The following is a 17,134-nucleotide window of genomic DNA, read 5'->3' on the forward strand; positions in this document are numbered from 1 at the left end:
AATCAAGTGATTATAGGTCAGAATAACTTTCTTTAATTCCTTAATCTGCTGAGGGGCCCTTTTTTCTTTTGCTTTCCCCATCTCTTCCGAACTGTACCCTCTCTCTGTAGGTTCAGTTCGGTTTCTGAGATAATCACTCACTTACTCATTCATTTACTTATGCCCTCATCCCAAACTTCATTCATTCACTCAGCATGTATTGAGCTCCTCATACATATTCATTACGTGCTCTAGGCACTGGGGTACTGGGGTAGTGAAGACTGGGAAAGGGAGAGGTATGGACACTGCTATACTTAAAAGGAAGAAGTCCACTCACATATATGGAATATAGAGAATGGTGGAGTAACTGATGGGCATGAGAGACATATAATCACAGATACTAAAGAGCCCGAACAAAAGCTGGGTAGAATGTCGTGAAGGTTCCTTCAATGTTCTGCACCAGGCACAGGACTGAGTTCAGGGTTTGGGCTATGACAAGCGTGTAGTGCTGGTAGCAAGGGTTGGTATGAAGTAAGGCAAGATGGTTTTCCTCGAGAAACTAAGATGGCGGCATAGATAAACACCGGGAAATTGTCGCCTCACACAACAATTGAAGAATGCCGCAAGGGTCAGAGCAAACATCGTCCAGAACAACAGGAAGGCTGGCTGAGTGTAATTTCTACAACTAGAAGAAAAGAGGGGCACGCTGAGAGCCAGCGGAGCTGCGGAGGTGAAGTGCAGAGGTATGGCGGCGGCTCGCGCGCGTGGAAAGGGGGTGGCGCCTGAGGACGCGGCTGTCTTTTTGAATCACAAGTTCCCGACTGCTCTGAACTCCGGTTCCAGCGGGTCTCTGGGGACCCAGGGCTCATACGGGGAGAGGCTGGTCTGTCAGGCGGCAGCGGGTGAACTTGAGGGCGGCTTTCCCTTAGAGGTGCTTGCAGCCGTTACAGGGACACTGAGACACGCGACTCCGGGCGCGGAGAATCACCATAGCTGCTTTCACCGCCCTTTGACTCCCTGAGACCCCGCCCCACCCAGGCTGCGGCAGAGGCTTTTGCATGTGAATGTACCTAACTACAGCCCAGCCAGGCAGACCCGGAACTTCCAAGAGAAGGCCCAAGGCCCCGCAGCGGCTTGCATTGCTTCACAGCTGAGCCTCTTCATGGCTCCTGCTGTGTGGCCTCAGGCAGGGGCTGAATTAGCACCTCCTTAGATCCAGGAGCCACTCTACCCAGTGGTCAGAGGGGGACCATTCTCCCACTTCAGACACAGCTGATTCCCACAGCCAATTGGCCTGGAGATCAATTCCTCCCAGTGATCCTACAACAACCAAGGCACCAAGAGTGCACCAAGAGTGTCTACCCCAGGTAACTGGGGAGGCTGAGCCACTGGGCCCTACAGGACACCTGGTGCGCAGGGCCACTCTATCAACACAGGGAAGCAGCCAAAATGCGGAGACAAAGAAAAAGGTCACAAATGGCAGAAACGGAGGAAAGCAAACAACTGGATATAGAGTTCAAGGTCACGTTTATAAGGTTTTTCAAGAATTTTATGGAAACCGCCGATAAATTTAATGAATCCCTCAAGGAGTATAGTGAGACCATGGAGGACATGAAAAAGGACCAACTAGAAATTAAGCATACACTGACTGAAATAAAGAATAATTTACAGAGATCCAACAGCAGACAAGAGGATCCCAAGAATCAAGTCAAAGATTTGAAATACAAAGAAACAAAAAATACCCAACTGAAAAAGAAAAAAGAAAAGAGATTCAAAAAATATGAAGATAGTGTAAGGAACCTCTGGGACAACTTCAAGCGTACCAACATCAGAATTATAGGGGTACCAGAAGGAGAGAGAGGGCAAGATATTGAAAACCTTTTTGAAGAAATAATGACAGAAAACTTCCCCTACCTGGTGAAAGAAATGGACTTACAAGTCCAGGAAGCGCAGAGAACCCCAAACAAAAGGAATCCAAAGAGGACCACACCAAGACACATCATAATTAAAATGCCAAGAGCAAAAGATAAAGAGAGAATCTTAAAAGCAGCAAGAGAAAGACAGTCAGTTACCTACAAGGGAGTACCCATTCGACTGTCAGCTGATTTCTCAACAGAAACCATGCAGGCCAGAAGAGAGTGGCAAGAAATATTCAAAGAGATGAATAGCAAGAACCTGCAACCAAGATTACTTTATCCAGCAAAGCTATCATTCAGAATGGAAGGTCAGATAAAGAGCTTCACGGATAAGAAAAAGCTAAAGGAGTTCATCACCACCAAACCAGCATTATATGAAATGCTGAAAGGTATTCTTTAAGAAGAGGAAGAAGAAAAAGGAACTCTTACCATTTGCCACAGCATGGATGGAACTGGAGAGCGGATAAATACCACAGGATCTCACTCATTTGTGGAATATAATGAACAACATAAACTGATGAACAAGGACTGATCCAGAGACGGAGAGGCATTGATTGGACTGTCGGGCCTTGGAGGGAAGGTAGGGGAGGGTGGGGGCAAGGGGGAAAGATCAACCAAAGGACTTATATGCAAGCATATAGGCCTAACCAATGGACACGGACAACAGGGGGGTGAGCGGGGGGGGGGGGGTAGAGGGTACACATATGTAATATCTTAATCAATAAAAAATATTAAAAAAAAAAAAAGACGGTTTTCCTCTCTGTCTTCCTCTCTGTCCCTCTGCAGGAAGGGAGTCCCCTGTTACCTCTCCCTTTGGAATAGAAGGACGCAGTGCTGCGGTGGAGAGGGGTTTAAGGGACAAACTTGAACACTAAGCAAAGGTTCATCTATTCAGACAGGGGGAACAAGGTCCAGAGAAGACAAAGGGGGACCCAGCGGTCAGGGAGAAGAGAAGGGCAGAACACTCACACCAGGGACTCAAGGTCTTTGTCTCATGCAGCCAGTTCAGACGGCGTGCCAGGTGGTGCCATGCAGGGACCTGTTCCACTCAGAACTCCGCGTAAGCAGTCCCGACTCACCCCCCGTTTTGTTCCAAAGAGTATCTTAGACTTCACATACCATCCATGGGGCGCCTCAAGGGAAAGTAGGATGCTCACTACCCCTCTAATTTTACCTCCGTTCAGTGTTACTGTCTTCTGGGTTACAGGCGGATGAGAGGATGAAGAAGAAACTATTTTTGAAAATTATAACATTTTTACAAGGAACTTAGCCTTGGCTTTAGTTCTTAAGTCTTAGTGCAAGATTCACACAAGGAAATGATCAAGAATTTCGAGGAGGGTTTTTGAAATGCAAATTGAAGACAGAACGTCTTCCCTGTAAAAATGCAGAGGTGATGAATGTGAACTAAACTTACTCTGATGATCATTTTGCAATTCCTGAATGTCAAGTCGTTATGCTGCATGCCTTAAACGTATACAGTACTTACACTAATTGTATCTCAACTAGAGGCCTGGTGCATGGGATTCATGCACTGGTGAGGGGTGTGGCCTGCGGGGATCCACCCGCTGTGGGAGTGCTCATCTGGCTCAGCTGAGAGGCTATGGACCCTGTCAGCTAAGCGGTGCTCCCATTGTGGGAGCGCACTGACCACCAGGGAGCAGCTTCTGCATTGAGCATCTGCCCCCTGGTGGACAGTGAGCCTCATAGCGACTGGTCGGCTGGGCATTCTGGTTGTTCCGCCATTCAGTCGCTGGGCTTTTTTTATATAGGATAGAACTGAAAGAATAAAATAAGAATGGAGTTCCAGTAGAGACATGTGATCAGGGACCCTACTATGGCATCCTAGTTCACCTGGGCAGCTGTACCTCTTGGATTAGCCTAGGATTTCAGCTTTCTGGAGGTGAATGGTGACCAGTGATTTTAAACTGTGGAGCCCTGGAGACTGAAGCATGATGCAGAATCTTTGAAAGCTTAAAGTCAAACTCATTAAGTGCCATTAGGGACAACGCTACATTTTGGTTGCTCCTGCTACTGGAAAGGATGAAATACATCGCTACAGCAACAATAACACAGAAGTCACATCCATAAGTAAGGATACACTGAGAAACGTGGTGTTGAGTGTTTTCTCAGAAAAGCTACTAGGCTGGTCACTGGGTAACACCGGGGAGACCGTGCCACGTCTTTCCTGGAATGGGCATTTGAAGCTTTCCCTACTCTGACCCCACCTATCCTCTTCATTCGCTCTCGTCACGCTCACAGGCTTAGGAAACAGACCTCAGAGGTCGTATTTCCCGGCTTCCTCCCTGCGAGCCTGCTCTCCTCTCCTCTCTCTTCCCTCAGGGCCTTCCCCGGTGACCACAGGGCCTTCTCCGTCTCTGGTCCTCGCTCCCGGCAAGCTTTCCAGCCACTCGGTCCGTGGTGCTCGACGCTGCGATTTCAGGCTGCCACGCTCACGCCCCTCATCGTCACCCTTTCTACCAGCAGGGCCCTCACCTCCACATCCCTGCGGGCGCTGACCACAGCTGAGCGCCGGGCAAGCAGGAGGCGCTCATGGAAGAGCAGGTGGAGGCAGGCCCAGGGGGAGGCCCCGGCCCTGGCCACACAGTGGCTGTGGCCCACGCCCACGTGAGATGGTGGGACGCACCGTGCCTACCTGAGCTTCACCGTGAACTGGATGAGCGTCTTCAGCACCATCGGCCTCTGCGGGTGGGTGGGCATGCACGGCTGCCGCTCGACCACAAACGAGCTAGATTCAAAGCAAGTCAAGTGTCACCTGAAAACACTGAACATCTCGACAGGCTGCAAACCACAGAGGAACAGGTGCTGTCCTCCCCTAAGGTCCACGTTTCCCACACACAGAAGACACTCAACCCCCAGCGCAGCTCAACTCTCTCCAAAGACGCCTCACAAATAACTACCAGGAGAGGGAAAATGGCCTGCAGCCCATCCCTGCGTGACAACAGTAATTCATTCTTTTTTTTTTTTAAATATATTTTATCGATTTTTTACAGAGAGGAAGGGAGAGGTATAGAGAGATAGAAACATCGATGAGAGAGAAACATCGATCAGCTGCCTTCTGCATGCCCCCCACTGGGGATGTGCCTGCAACCATGGTACATGCCCTTGACCGGAATTGAACCTGGGACCCTTCAGTCCAAAGGCCGATGCTCTATCCACTGAGCCAAACAGGTCAGGGCCAGTAATTCATTTTTAATGGTTAAAACTGAGTGAAGAGGAAAAGCCACCATCTATTTTTATCCTACTAAACATAACATAGAAAGTTAATTTCATGCCATGTTTGAAGTAGACAGTAGGCTTTCTGGTACATACTAGTTTTTTCTTTTTCTTTTGGATGAGCTTATAAACAAACACATGTTCTCCAGCCCTCATTTCTTAGACATGCACTTGAGAAATCCTTGAAATCCTCTTTTTCTAAATGTTGACAAATGAACTTCAGGTGGGTGACGTGCTTGGTTCATGGAAAACGGACTCGGTTGGGGGGTGGGGGGAGTACTGATGAGCAGTGAAGAACAGAAATGTTTCCGGAACTCTCTGGGGCTTTACTCAGCTCACCCCAAGGCTCACTGTTTAGTTCCCTACCACCCCTTCACCTCAATGCCAACCCCCCAGAGGGTGTCCCTACCACTCCAAGGCCTGGAGCTGCGGAGGCATTCGACGAGAACACTCACTTCTTAAAAATGCTGCAGATCAAGAAGGTGACTCTCTCGAGCAGGTGTGGCCTCTGCAGGGGGATGGGGTCCCCTTCGTACGTCACCTTGGAAGACTGCTCCTCCAGCTTCTCCAGCTGCCTTTTGAGTTGGAACAGACTTTCTGCCAACAGCGTGAAGCTACGGAAGCAAAGGATAAGCACAGGCCGTGTCCCCACGTCATCTACTATCTTTCTACTATTTTAACTATTCACTGTACGTAGCAAACAGTCACATGTTGAACTAAATCAATCACATACGCCCCTGAGAGGTCAGTGACAGTTGCTCACATGTTTTTTTTCCTTAATCCGTGTTTTCCTCTAAGATGCATGAGACAATGTTAAATATTTTCAACATTTTCTAATGTGTACCTTCAGTTACGGACAAGAAATGCCTTGTAATGACCCTCTGTTTAACACAGACCGGTCTGTGGAACATGTATGTTAAGAATTTGACACTCACCAAGGAGCAATGGAAGAGCATACTGAGAGCTTTAAAAATACATGATGTGAAGCATGTTGTGTGTAGAATCCTAAAGAAGAAACACAGTATAAAACAAGCATGTATGTTTGCTGTAAGTCCTAGGATTAGCCTGGGACTTATCGATGGAGATCCCTGGAGAAAGGTGCCTGCGTGTTCTCCTCACTCCGCCCTGACCCCAGCTCAGATGTGCAGAGGGGAGCGTGGGCCGGGGCCTAAGAGGGAGACTGGGATGATGGAGAGGGAAGGGGCCTCCGCTATCTACCCAGGAGGCTGCCTTCGACAGACTGGGCATATCCGTCTGCGTAGCCCTGACCCATCCCTTAGCCCTGCCCCGTCCCCTTAGCCCTGACCCGTCTGCGTAGCCCTGACCGCAGCTCTTCCCACATAACGTCCAGGCCCCACGCGGCATTGCAGGGAGCACGGCTGACCGCCCACTGGAGTGGAAGGAGCCCCATTTCACTGCTGCCTTTGCTGTTCACCTTGTTTTCCCAACAACAGAGCACAGGGAGGTCAGAGAACCGCTGTCTCTCCCCCGGGAAACGTGTGCATCTCCGAGGAGCCCAGCTCCTTGCTTCTGGGGATGTGCCTGGCGGGGCAGCGCTTCCCGTGCCAGTGTCCCGGTCCCCACGGGTCGCGCTGTATTGAGCTGTACCCTCTGAAGACAGTGTTAGATTCTGTTGACCATTTTCCTTCTTTTTAATTACATTTTCTAAGGTTCCTTTCCTTCAGCTGGCTTGATTCTTGCCCCGGTGAAGGGGGAAACCCACTTTTTCTGCTAACACAAAGCGCTACCTCTGATTACGAGCGCAGATGCTGTCCTGGTCCTGGGAGACTGTCCATGAAAATACAGAAATACATTGTTCTGGGAAACACAGATTCAGGCTGAGCGTGGACGCCTTAAGGTCCACCTTCAAAACAGAGGTATCTTTTCAAGCTCCTGAAGCTATGCTTCTGATGTCCTTAAAGAAAGCATATGGATTGCTGGCTTCAAAAATCCCTGAGTCTTTTTTGTTTGTTTGTCTGTTTATCCTCACCCGAGGATATTTTTCCATTGATTTTTAGAGAGAGGGGAAAAGACAGAAATACCAATGTGAGACAAACATCGATTGATTGCCTGCTGCATGCGTCCCAACCAGGGCCTGGCCGGGGAGGAGCCTGCATCTGAGGTACATGCCTTTGACCGGAATCAAACCCAGGACCCTTTGTCTGCAGGAGGATGCGCTATTCACTGAACAAAACTGGCTAGGGCTTGTAAGATTAAGTATATAAGAAAATTAAGCAATTCTTATGCATTTTATAAATTTCTACGATGCTTTCTTTTTCTCCACAAAGGAATAAAAGTGAAGAACATGTTCATCATGACGTCTGTTGGTTTTGAACTGAGGAGCAGCCCCTGCTAGTCCACCATCCACCCCTGGGGAGCTGGCACTCTGACCCAGGCGGCTTTCTCCGGCTGAGCGACGCTGAACTTGGGTACATCCTGTGGTTTTCTCTAGAAACGGAAGTCAAGTGTCTCACCAGTTCTGAAGCTGGTCCAGCCCGCTGTGGAGGGGACCCCCGATGCAGGCGACCTGCTGCCGCCGCTTCCAGTCCTGCAGCTCCTCCGCCAGCATGCTGCTCATCAGCAGGTCCGACTCGCCGACTATTTGGGTCAGCTTGCCCAGCGCTTCCTGGAAACAGAGAGCACTGCTGAGATGCTCATGAGACACAACTAAGTCACTCTAACTCCACCTATAGAACGATGTGTCTCACCTATACCACCTTCTGTTCGCCATCCCACTGCCTCTGCCAGCCAGGAAGGTCTTACAGTCAAATAACGTCGTGAAGAGAAAAGCCCAGTCCCAGGGAACATTCTCTTAATAAATACGCTGAGACTATCATAGAATGTGTGAGTCCTCTGACAATACTGTATAATAAAAGCCTAATATGCAAATTGTCCCCTGACCAGGAGTTCGACCACTCGCTATGACGTGCACTGACCACCGGGGGCAGCACAGAACATGGCGGGCATTGGCGACTGGGCGCTGGCAGCAGGCAGCAGTGGAGGTGCTGCTGGCCCCAATGGGTCCCGACCAGAGCAGGAACGTGGCAGGACAGTGGAGCAGGTGAGCGGGCAGCACCAGGCCACGGCAGATGCAAGCTGGGCCCAATTGCCCTGCCAATTGCCCTGCAGATGGCAACCAGCGGTGGTGGTGGGGGGCAGGTTGCCGCTCGGCTCCCAGGCACTGAGGGAGCTGTGCAGGGGCCCGATGACTCAGGTGGAGGAGGATGCACAGGGGCCCAGGGGGCCAGGTGCTGCCCAGGGCCCAGAGGTCAGCTGGGACCTGCCCTTCCACACCAAATGCGTGTGCTTCAATTGCCGGCCAGGCCTCGGGACTGCACCCGTGCACAAGTTTCGTGCACCGGGCCTCTAGTATTGAATAAAGCCATATATCTGCTTTTAAAAAGATTTATACATTGAATTAATATTCTTGTACGCATGTTTACGCATTTATTTTAAAATGTACTGATGAAAATGTGAGCCTTTCCGTGTTAGTTGTTGTTAGTACTTAACTGGGTTTTGGAAGGTATAGTGGAGAAGTATAACTGTTAAAGGCCTAGGCATTCCTACCCTGGTTTTGTGAATCTGGATAAACCACTGAACTCTGCTGGAACTTGGTCTTCTGATCTATGCAATTATTTCCGAGGTTCTCTCTCTCCTTAAAATCTTATTCCTGAAGGTATGTAGTATGCCTTTATTATGCATAAAACATTAAGTTTATCTTGGGTTAACCATCTGCATGTTTAAAATCTGATATGTAACTGTTTAAGTGTATAATTTAGGGTAAAATAAGTTTTATATTTACTTGTGCTAACACAAATTCCTGCATAAAAAAATGGAGAGGAACATTCAGAAATAAAATACTGATTTACCCTATTTAATAAAATAGGGTTTATTGAGAATTAAAGCAGAGATGCTCCTGCCTCTTTTAAAAGAGCTCACTGAGCCAGAAAGAAGTCCCTCCTCTCGCTGGGAGGAGGTTAGACTGAAAAATTCAGCCTTCAGTAAAACTATCTTGAAATCCAGCGCGAGGTCATTTTTCAGCCTGGAAACTGGAACACTTAACTTTCCAGTAAAATGTTGGTGTCTTCGAGGAATAGTTTACGTATTTTAGTTACGCATATGTAGCGGGACCCATTGCAGCATATGATGCACAGCAGCTAAGAGAGTCCCGTCTGAAATAGTGGCGAATAGAAAGCAGGTGACATGTTCACCCTGGCCTTGCTGGTAGCTACAGTCAATGTGCCACGTAAGCAAGAGAAACAGACTCTAGCCCAGGGATGGCGAACCTATGACACGCGTGTCAGAGGTGACACGCGAACTCATTTTTTTGGTTGATTTTTCTTTGTGAAATGGCATTTAAATATATAAAATAAATATCAAAAATAGAAGTCTTTGTTTTACTATGGTTGCAAAGATAAAAAAATTTCTCTATGTCACACGGCACCAGAGTTAAGTTAGGGTTTTTCAAAATGCTGACACACCGAGCTCAAAAGGTTCACCATCGCTGCCCTAGAGCAAGCGTGTCAAACTCGCAGGCCCGCTTTGTAAACGAGGAAGCACAGCGGACAGTATGGCCCTTTTCCGAGAAACGTCGCCATTGGCTCCTTCAGCATAAATTCTGGTCAGTGGGATTAGACGCAGGAAAAAGATGAAAACAGCCCAAAGGCCAAGCTACAGCTCGCCACTGACCTTCCTCTTGAAGTCCAGGCTGTTGAGCATTTCTTGCAGAGTCAGCACCTCCTGGCTCATCAGGGCATTGTTCTTGTCGCCCTGATCTGCGGAGGCAAAGAGGGCAGGCTGAGAGTCTCCCCGAGACTGAGGTCTCTGCCCCCCTCAGATGCAGGAGCCCAAGCGGGGCCGTCAGGGAGGGGGGCGTGGAAGTAAGTCTGTCCCTTGTGCCAGGAAGGGTCCCATCCCGGCACGAAGAGAGGAGCTCTGTGTTGCAGCCCTTGGGAGAAGACCACGCTTCCATCATGTTCCTTTTGGGGGCGGGGGAGAGAAGATACAAACACCTGTCTCATGGGTTCCGTATCAGCCACCTCTACGTTGATGATAATCCGGGTTGGCTGGCAGACGCAGAAAAGGAAGGGGGTCCTTGTGCCCGCGATCAAATCGTATTTGACTCTTTCTGATGCCCCGCCTCGTACCCAGGAGTTACGAGAAACTGCCTGGTGGAGTTAGTGCTTTGTCTCCTTGATCTCATGAACAAATAACAAAGACTAAATCCTTCACTTTCCCTTTTTCTTTGCAAAACAGGCTAGCCTCACAGTAAAACTAGAAGTGGGAAAGAGTTGAAGATTTTCAAAACATCTCGGACAGAAGAAAAACCAAAAGGATTTATCCTCCTAAATGGACGATGTGCAAGGAAAATTGTATCATTTAATTTGAACATCAAATTTTATTGGTATAGAGCATGCGATGGTTTCTACCAACCACTCACATCTATGAAAAGTGAACACGGGAACGCTGATCTGACTCATGTATTCGAAAAAGAGGCACCAGGACAACAGTGTGTCAAATGCCCTATAAAACAGCAGATACCCCAAAAGGCATCCCTGGTTGCTTTATTTATTTTATAATATATTTTTATTGATTTCAGAGAGAAAGGGAGAGGGAGAGAGAGAGATAGAAACATCAATGATGAGAGAGAATTATTGATTGGCTGCCTCCTGCACGCCCCACACTAGGGACTGAGGATGCAACCCGGGCATGTGCCCTGACTGGGAATCGAACTGTGACCTCCTGGTTCATAGGCTGACACTCAACCACTGAGCCACTCCGGCCTGGCCTTGGTTGCTTTAATTTACAAATTCACTAACTGCTATCTGTGTAGCGAAATCTTGGTTATGTAGCATTTTATCAACTCAAAGCTTCATTAGCTAACATTTCCCCATCTTCACAGCCAAGGACAGAACTTATTTTCCATGTGTCTTTCATTTCATTGCACTTAGAACCAACGAAGTAAATACTTGATTTAAATTGTAAGATGATTATTTTCATTCTTCATAATTCTCATGGAGCACTGAAAGATATTAAATTACCTCTAATTGCAATATATTAAGTTCAAAGTAAGTTTACCATTTAATGTATTCTGTTATATTCTAACTAGAGGCCTGGTGCACAAATTTGTGCCTGGTGGGGTCTCTCGGTCTGACCCAGCGATCAGGGCTGATCGGGGCCATCTCACCAGGGGGAGGGACCACAGGAGGTTGGCTGGCCATGGGAGATTGACTGTGGGAGTGTACTGACTACCAGGGCGCAGCTCCTGTGTTGAGTGTCTGCTCCTTGGTAGTCAGTGTGCATCATAGCAACCAGTTGGCCAGTCATTTGGTCGACCGGTTGTAACGGTCGCTTAGGCTTTTATATATATAGATTCTCGGAATTGATAGTTCACATATGAAATTTAGGATGAGGCTGCTTTCAATGAACTGTACGGCTTAATGAAGTTCTCAGCCCTTAAATTGCTTTAGGATTGTGGACCCCTTTGATAATCTGATAAAACCCATGGTTGTGTCATTCCTGTGTAGAATTACAGATGAAACAGAAACTCACCCATCATCTGAATCGTTTTATACCTGTAGTCAAATTCATCTTGCAGGTCTTCTAAATATTTGGTGTCTTGTTCTGTTATCTTTTTACAAAAAGAAAACAACAAACACATGTTCCCTCAGTTGTTAGAATTCAGCATGTCAATGAAACATCACCCGTATTTCAAAATACACTGTTTTGTTCTTCTGGTTTCCGGTAATATCGTAGACTAACCGTATAGAACCTACATGTACACAGAGCCCATTCCCAGGAAAGCTGAGTGTCACTGGGAGAACCAGGCTGAATTTGCTCATCCATCGTCTCCACCCAATTGGGAACTTGTCCTCTTGTTTCTCAGTGAGTGTCAAATGATGCCACTAATCTCCTTTTCCACCCGAGAATATGCACCCTTCCCCCGTTAGTTCCATATAATTCTGTTCCATGTACCAAGGATCGTGTTGCTGGGAGTCTCCTTTACAACCTGCTGCAGTTTATGACAATTCAGTATACATTTTCCCCTCTCTATGTCTTAGAAAAAATGCTTCCTCCGTGTCTCCTGTTTCTCTCCCTGAGATTTTTACTTTTCTCTTCGCTAAACCTGCTGCTGTTTTTCTACTCAGACACAGCAGGTATTGAGCGTCAGGACCTGGGCTCTTCATGTGCGAGCTCCGCAGCCTCACAGCAGCCCTACGGCAGGGACCCCCATACAGAGGGGGACGCAGAGGTCTGTGCTGTGAGCTGACTTACTTGCCTGAGGCCACATGGCTCCCCGGGATGGAGAGTGGCGGGCAGACCCAGTCTCCAGTAACTGACGGTAAAAAGCTTTCTTTCCCCAAAGCCATCTTTTCTAATAGGACACAGGGTGTGAGAGACACTGATCTCACTGACAAGCCGCCGTGTTTCTGTGCGCACGCACTCTGGACCCCGGGAGCCAGGAGCAGAGTGGGGCCTGGAGCCAGCCTCGCTGGGCACCCACAGCTCACTCACCTGCACGCTGTTCTTAATGGCGGCCACTTTGTGCTCCACGTTCCTCTGTCTTTCCGAAACGGAAGAGCTTTGCAAGGATTTCTCCAGAGGTCCCTGGGAAAAGAATGTCTTGACATTTCAATGGTGTTGGTTTATGATGAATGTGGTATGTGGAATATACTTCAAACTGAGGTTTGGATCGATATGATATGAAATACTCTATAACCGTTAAAAATCATGCTGTAGAAAAATATTCAATGACATATAAGTAGTGTCATAGTGTTAAAAATAGAGATTATGAAACACCATATGTTTATGATCTCTATTGCTTATATATGTATGTATATTTAGAAATATATGGACATATGTACAGACATGTATACTCAAGTACATGTATTGGAAGAACATTCCCCCCGCAATGTTGTGTGTTATCCATGAATAGTAAAGTTATGGATTATTTTATAGTTAAAATTTTTTCTTAATTTGCTATAATAGATCTGTATTACTTTTGAAATTCTCTAAAACTAATACATGTAATTTAAAAAATAGTATAGTGAAACTACATAAGTTAGACTTAAATTTAGAATTAGACTTAACTTCAGATGAATCTGACAGCACGAGAATTATTTTTATACTGGAACAAAGGGAGTTTACAAAAGAATATGTCAAAATGTCAGCTTTGTTAAATAGAAAGGCTCACCAACTTCTCCAAGCGCTGACCACTCTAATAACCTGATATTAAATGTGTTTGCCTCCCGCACATGCCCAACCAGGGCCAAAGATTGAGTCTGCAACCGAGGTACATGCCTTTGACCAGAATCTAACCTGGGACCCTTCAGTCCGAGGGCCGACGCTCTACCCACTGAACCACACCAGCTAGGGCGGTAGTTAACTATATTCTTGAACCAATGTTGTAACACCATGGGCCAGAGCATGACCCGTAGAGAAAGAAAATAATGTATAGATAAGATTCTACAAACAAATGCTGGAAAAACTTGGTAATCATCTCAGTAAAGAAGCAGAGAAAAGGATCTCACTCAAAAGGACCCTAGGTCTTGATGACAAGTGGCCTGAAGGATGGTGGCGCCACTAACACAGAGAAGAAGCTCGTTGGCGAGAAAAGACTTTTGGTTCAGAAAAATTGAGCCCAAGGAGATAACAAGGTCACAAGTTCAGAAAATCTTACCTGAACGGGCATGTTGGCAGCAGCCAATATTCTTCTCTCTTCCCTTAAGCAATTTGAAATAACAACAGCGACATGCATTGGATTTCCATGAAATTTTCCCTGGAAAAAAGGGAGCAGAAGCAACATAAAAGCTTAAATATGTGCATCATAAAGAAACATTGCTGTTTGCAAATTAAAAAAATGATATCCCAATAAATATGGAAATCATTTGGGATTTGTTCCAACTATTATAAAACCACAGAAACTCATATTGTGAATGTAGACTTCTTTGAGGCATATTGTTCTGTCTTCAAAAATCATGTTACTTTAGGCTTAGGGCAGGTTTTAGGTGAAGAGTTAGTCATTATGAACCACAGCTGCTCACTAGTTAACTATGTGCTTCATGGTCTGCTTAACGCCTTTCTTCCGGTCCCTGTTTGGTGCTGTTCCTATGGACTAGTTGGGTGTGTTATGTAAGTTAAACACTCTAACCCTCCAGGGGAGCATGTATTACCACAGTTGCCTTAGCGTCCACCACTCGCCTTACCTGCCAGGCCCCTGCTGGCGTCTGTGTTTTCTTGGTTTACAAGTCTAATTTGATCAACACCATCACTTCAGTCAATGCATTACACTTCATTATGATTAGCCTCTTTCCAAGGCAGGATTAACGGAAGGCACAATAAATGTAGACAAATGCATTTACTCTGCCCCCCGCTCTGAAGGAGGTGCTAATTACCCATGAAATGGCCAAAAGATCAGTAACAGAACAAAATAAAATAACAACCTACAAAGTGGGAAATTAGCAATTAATCAAAAGTAGGTTATACAGATGTAGACCAAGGGGTCTTTCTAGGAAAGAAATGAGGTTATTGGTTGTAAACATTTTTATGGCCATGATTTTGTTCGATGATGAATGTCAATTAGCACTTCTATTTGTAAAAGTACCCTATATAATAAAACCCTAATATGCAAATCTACTGAACAGCAGAACAACTGGTCGCTATGATGCACACTGACCACCAGGGGGCAGACACTCAATACAGGAGCTGCCCCCTGGTGGTCAGTGCACTCAGCCAGAAGCCAGGCTGAGGGCTGGCGAGTGCAGGGATGGTGGTGGGAGCCTCTCCCACCTCTGAGGCAGCGCTAAGGAGCAGCGAGCCGGCTTCGGGCTGGCGAGTGCAGCAGCTAAGGACCCCTCGGGGGATGTCCAACTGCCAGGTTAGGCCCGCTCCCCACAAAAGGAGGAAACGAATTGACAGAAACTCATAAGGTATATAAATTAAAGCAATTCTACTTATACACAGGGGCACCAAACTTCTGATTTCTGCATGCTGACAACTTCAGATTCCTTCTGGTTAGAATGTTGTTAATGTGTTCCTGTTGTTCATGTTCCCACTTAGTGTTTCCATCTACCTCCCAAGAATCACCATTTGGCCTTGCTTTTCTCACTGCTACAGGAGTTCCTCTTGGTGATGCTATCTTCCAACATTTCTCAGCACCACGGTGCACACGTTTTCATTTTTCTTTCCTGCTTAAACTTCTTTTACCTTCCCTTTCAGAATCAGCTTCTCCCCAGGTCTTGTCAGGGTAAAGTACTCACTTCCCTCCTTTTCTAAGAGCAAAGAATCACCAGGCTATTTTTTCACTTCCCTTTTGCATTTCTCCTAACTTAGTCCCTCACGTAACGTATAAGACAAAAACATCTTATGGAAAATTGATCACTGTAGAGTCAAAACCAAATGAGCACTTTCTATTTTTGTAAGTATCAAAGATGTCACCTTTCAGTAGTTACCACATGTATGCATCTCACAAAAAAAGAAAAAAAGAGCAACAATACAACAAAAATAAAAAACAGCCGTAGCCGGTATGGCTCAGTGGATAGAGCGTCGGCCTGCGGACTGAAAGGTCCCAGGTTCGATTCCGGTCAAGGGCATGTACCTGGGTTGCGGGCACATACCCAGTAGGGGGTGTGCAGGAGGCAGCTGATCGATGTTTCTCTCTCATCGATGTTTCTAACTCTCTATCCCTCTCCCTTCCTCTCTGTAAAAAATAAAATATATTAAAAAAACAAACAAAAAAACCCAACAAACCCTCCATGTGTGGCGGGTGGAAGGCGGGAGGGAGAGACGCTGCCTTTCTGTGTGTCTGTGTTTCTGTGTACAGGCCTTCTGCCCTGTGGCTTGTCCTGTCACTATCTCACAGGGTCAAGAAACAGAAGTTTTTAATTTGAATGATGTCAAATTCTTCCCTTTATGGTTAGTGCTTTATATGATTGAAGGTATATTTCCCTAACTTGTAGTCATGGAGGATTTTCTCCCCATTTTATCTTTTAAAGTCTTTATACTATTTTTTAAAGTATTTTTTTTATTTATGAGAGAGAGAGAGAAGAGAGAGAGAGAGAGAGAGAGAGAGAGAGAGAGAGAGAGAGAAAGAAAGATAGGGAGAGAAACATTGATGTGAGAGTGAAACATCCATCAGTTGCCTCCCGCATGCACACCCCGACCAGGGATCCCGCAACCTGGTTATGTGCTCTGACCGGGAATCGAATGGGTGACCCTTCAGTGCGTGCGTGGGATGACATTCAACCAACTGAGCAACACCGGCCAGGACTAAGTCTTTATACTTTTGCCTTTGATTTTAATTCCCATGGAGCCGGTCAATAATGAGAGGTCCCTTTCACCTTTTTCTATATGGATACTCAGTGCCAATGATATTTATTGAACATTCTGTGCTTTCACCACTGCTCTGCCGGGCCAGCTCTGTCACATAGCAATGTCTATATACGGATGGGTTTGCTGCTCACACCCGTTTCATCTTATGGCTCTGTCTACCAGCAAACTGTCTTAATTACTAGAGCTTTAGGGTAGATTTGATGGCGAGTAGAATAGGTTTGGTTTGCATTTCCATACAGATTTTAGAAACGGCTTGTCAAGCTACACAAACACACAGTCACACTGAGAATCTGAACGGCAATAAATCTTCAGATGCATCTGGGAGACTTGGCATCCTTATAATTGTGTTCGAATTCATTTAGTTAGGTTTTCTTTAATGTCTCTATGAAGCACTATAATTTTCCACAGTGATCTTAAAACATTTTTGACGGGTTTCTTTCTATGTAGTTGGTAGCTTTGATAATGAAGTAAATGGTATCTTTCTTTCCTAATTGTTTTTTAAAAATGTACCTTTATTGTTGAAAGTATTACAGACATCCCCTTTCCTTCCCCATTGACCCCCTCCACCCCATCCCCTGCCCCCTCCCCACACCCAGGCCTTCACACTGTTGTGTCCATGGGTTCTGCATATATGCATACAAATTCTTTGATTTTGAAAACTTTGCTAAACTCTT

At 46.3% G+C, this 17,134-nt stretch overlaps 1 protein-coding gene across 1 annotated transcript in view; it reads right to left on the reverse strand.

Annotated features, from left to right (window-relative positions):
* The window catches only part of STAT4 (signal transducer and activator of transcription 4), a 76,169-nt gene that overhangs the window by 22,047 nt on the left and 36,988 nt on the right, over positions 1-17,134 (reverse strand). The window contains exons 4-10 of the mRNA XM_059702584.1: positions 13,810-13,908; positions 12,645-12,737; positions 11,682-11,760; positions 9,819-9,904; positions 7,604-7,755; positions 5,585-5,743; positions 4,549-4,641 (exon numbers count right to left, since the gene is read on the reverse strand). Coding sequence (XP_059558567.1) covers positions 4,549-4,641; positions 5,585-5,743; positions 7,604-7,755; positions 9,819-9,904; positions 11,682-11,760; positions 12,645-12,737; positions 13,810-13,908 — 761 coding nt within the window. The remainder of the gene's footprint in view (positions 1-4,548; positions 4,642-5,584; positions 5,744-7,603; positions 7,756-9,818; positions 9,905-11,681; positions 11,761-12,644; positions 12,738-13,809; positions 13,909-17,134) is intronic.

This window comes from Myotis daubentonii, chromosome 7, assembly GCF_963259705.1.
Source record: "Myotis daubentonii chromosome 7, mMyoDau2.1, whole genome shotgun sequence".
NCBI classification, from domain to species: domain Eukaryota; kingdom Metazoa; phylum Chordata; class Mammalia; order Chiroptera; family Vespertilionidae; genus Myotis; species Myotis daubentonii.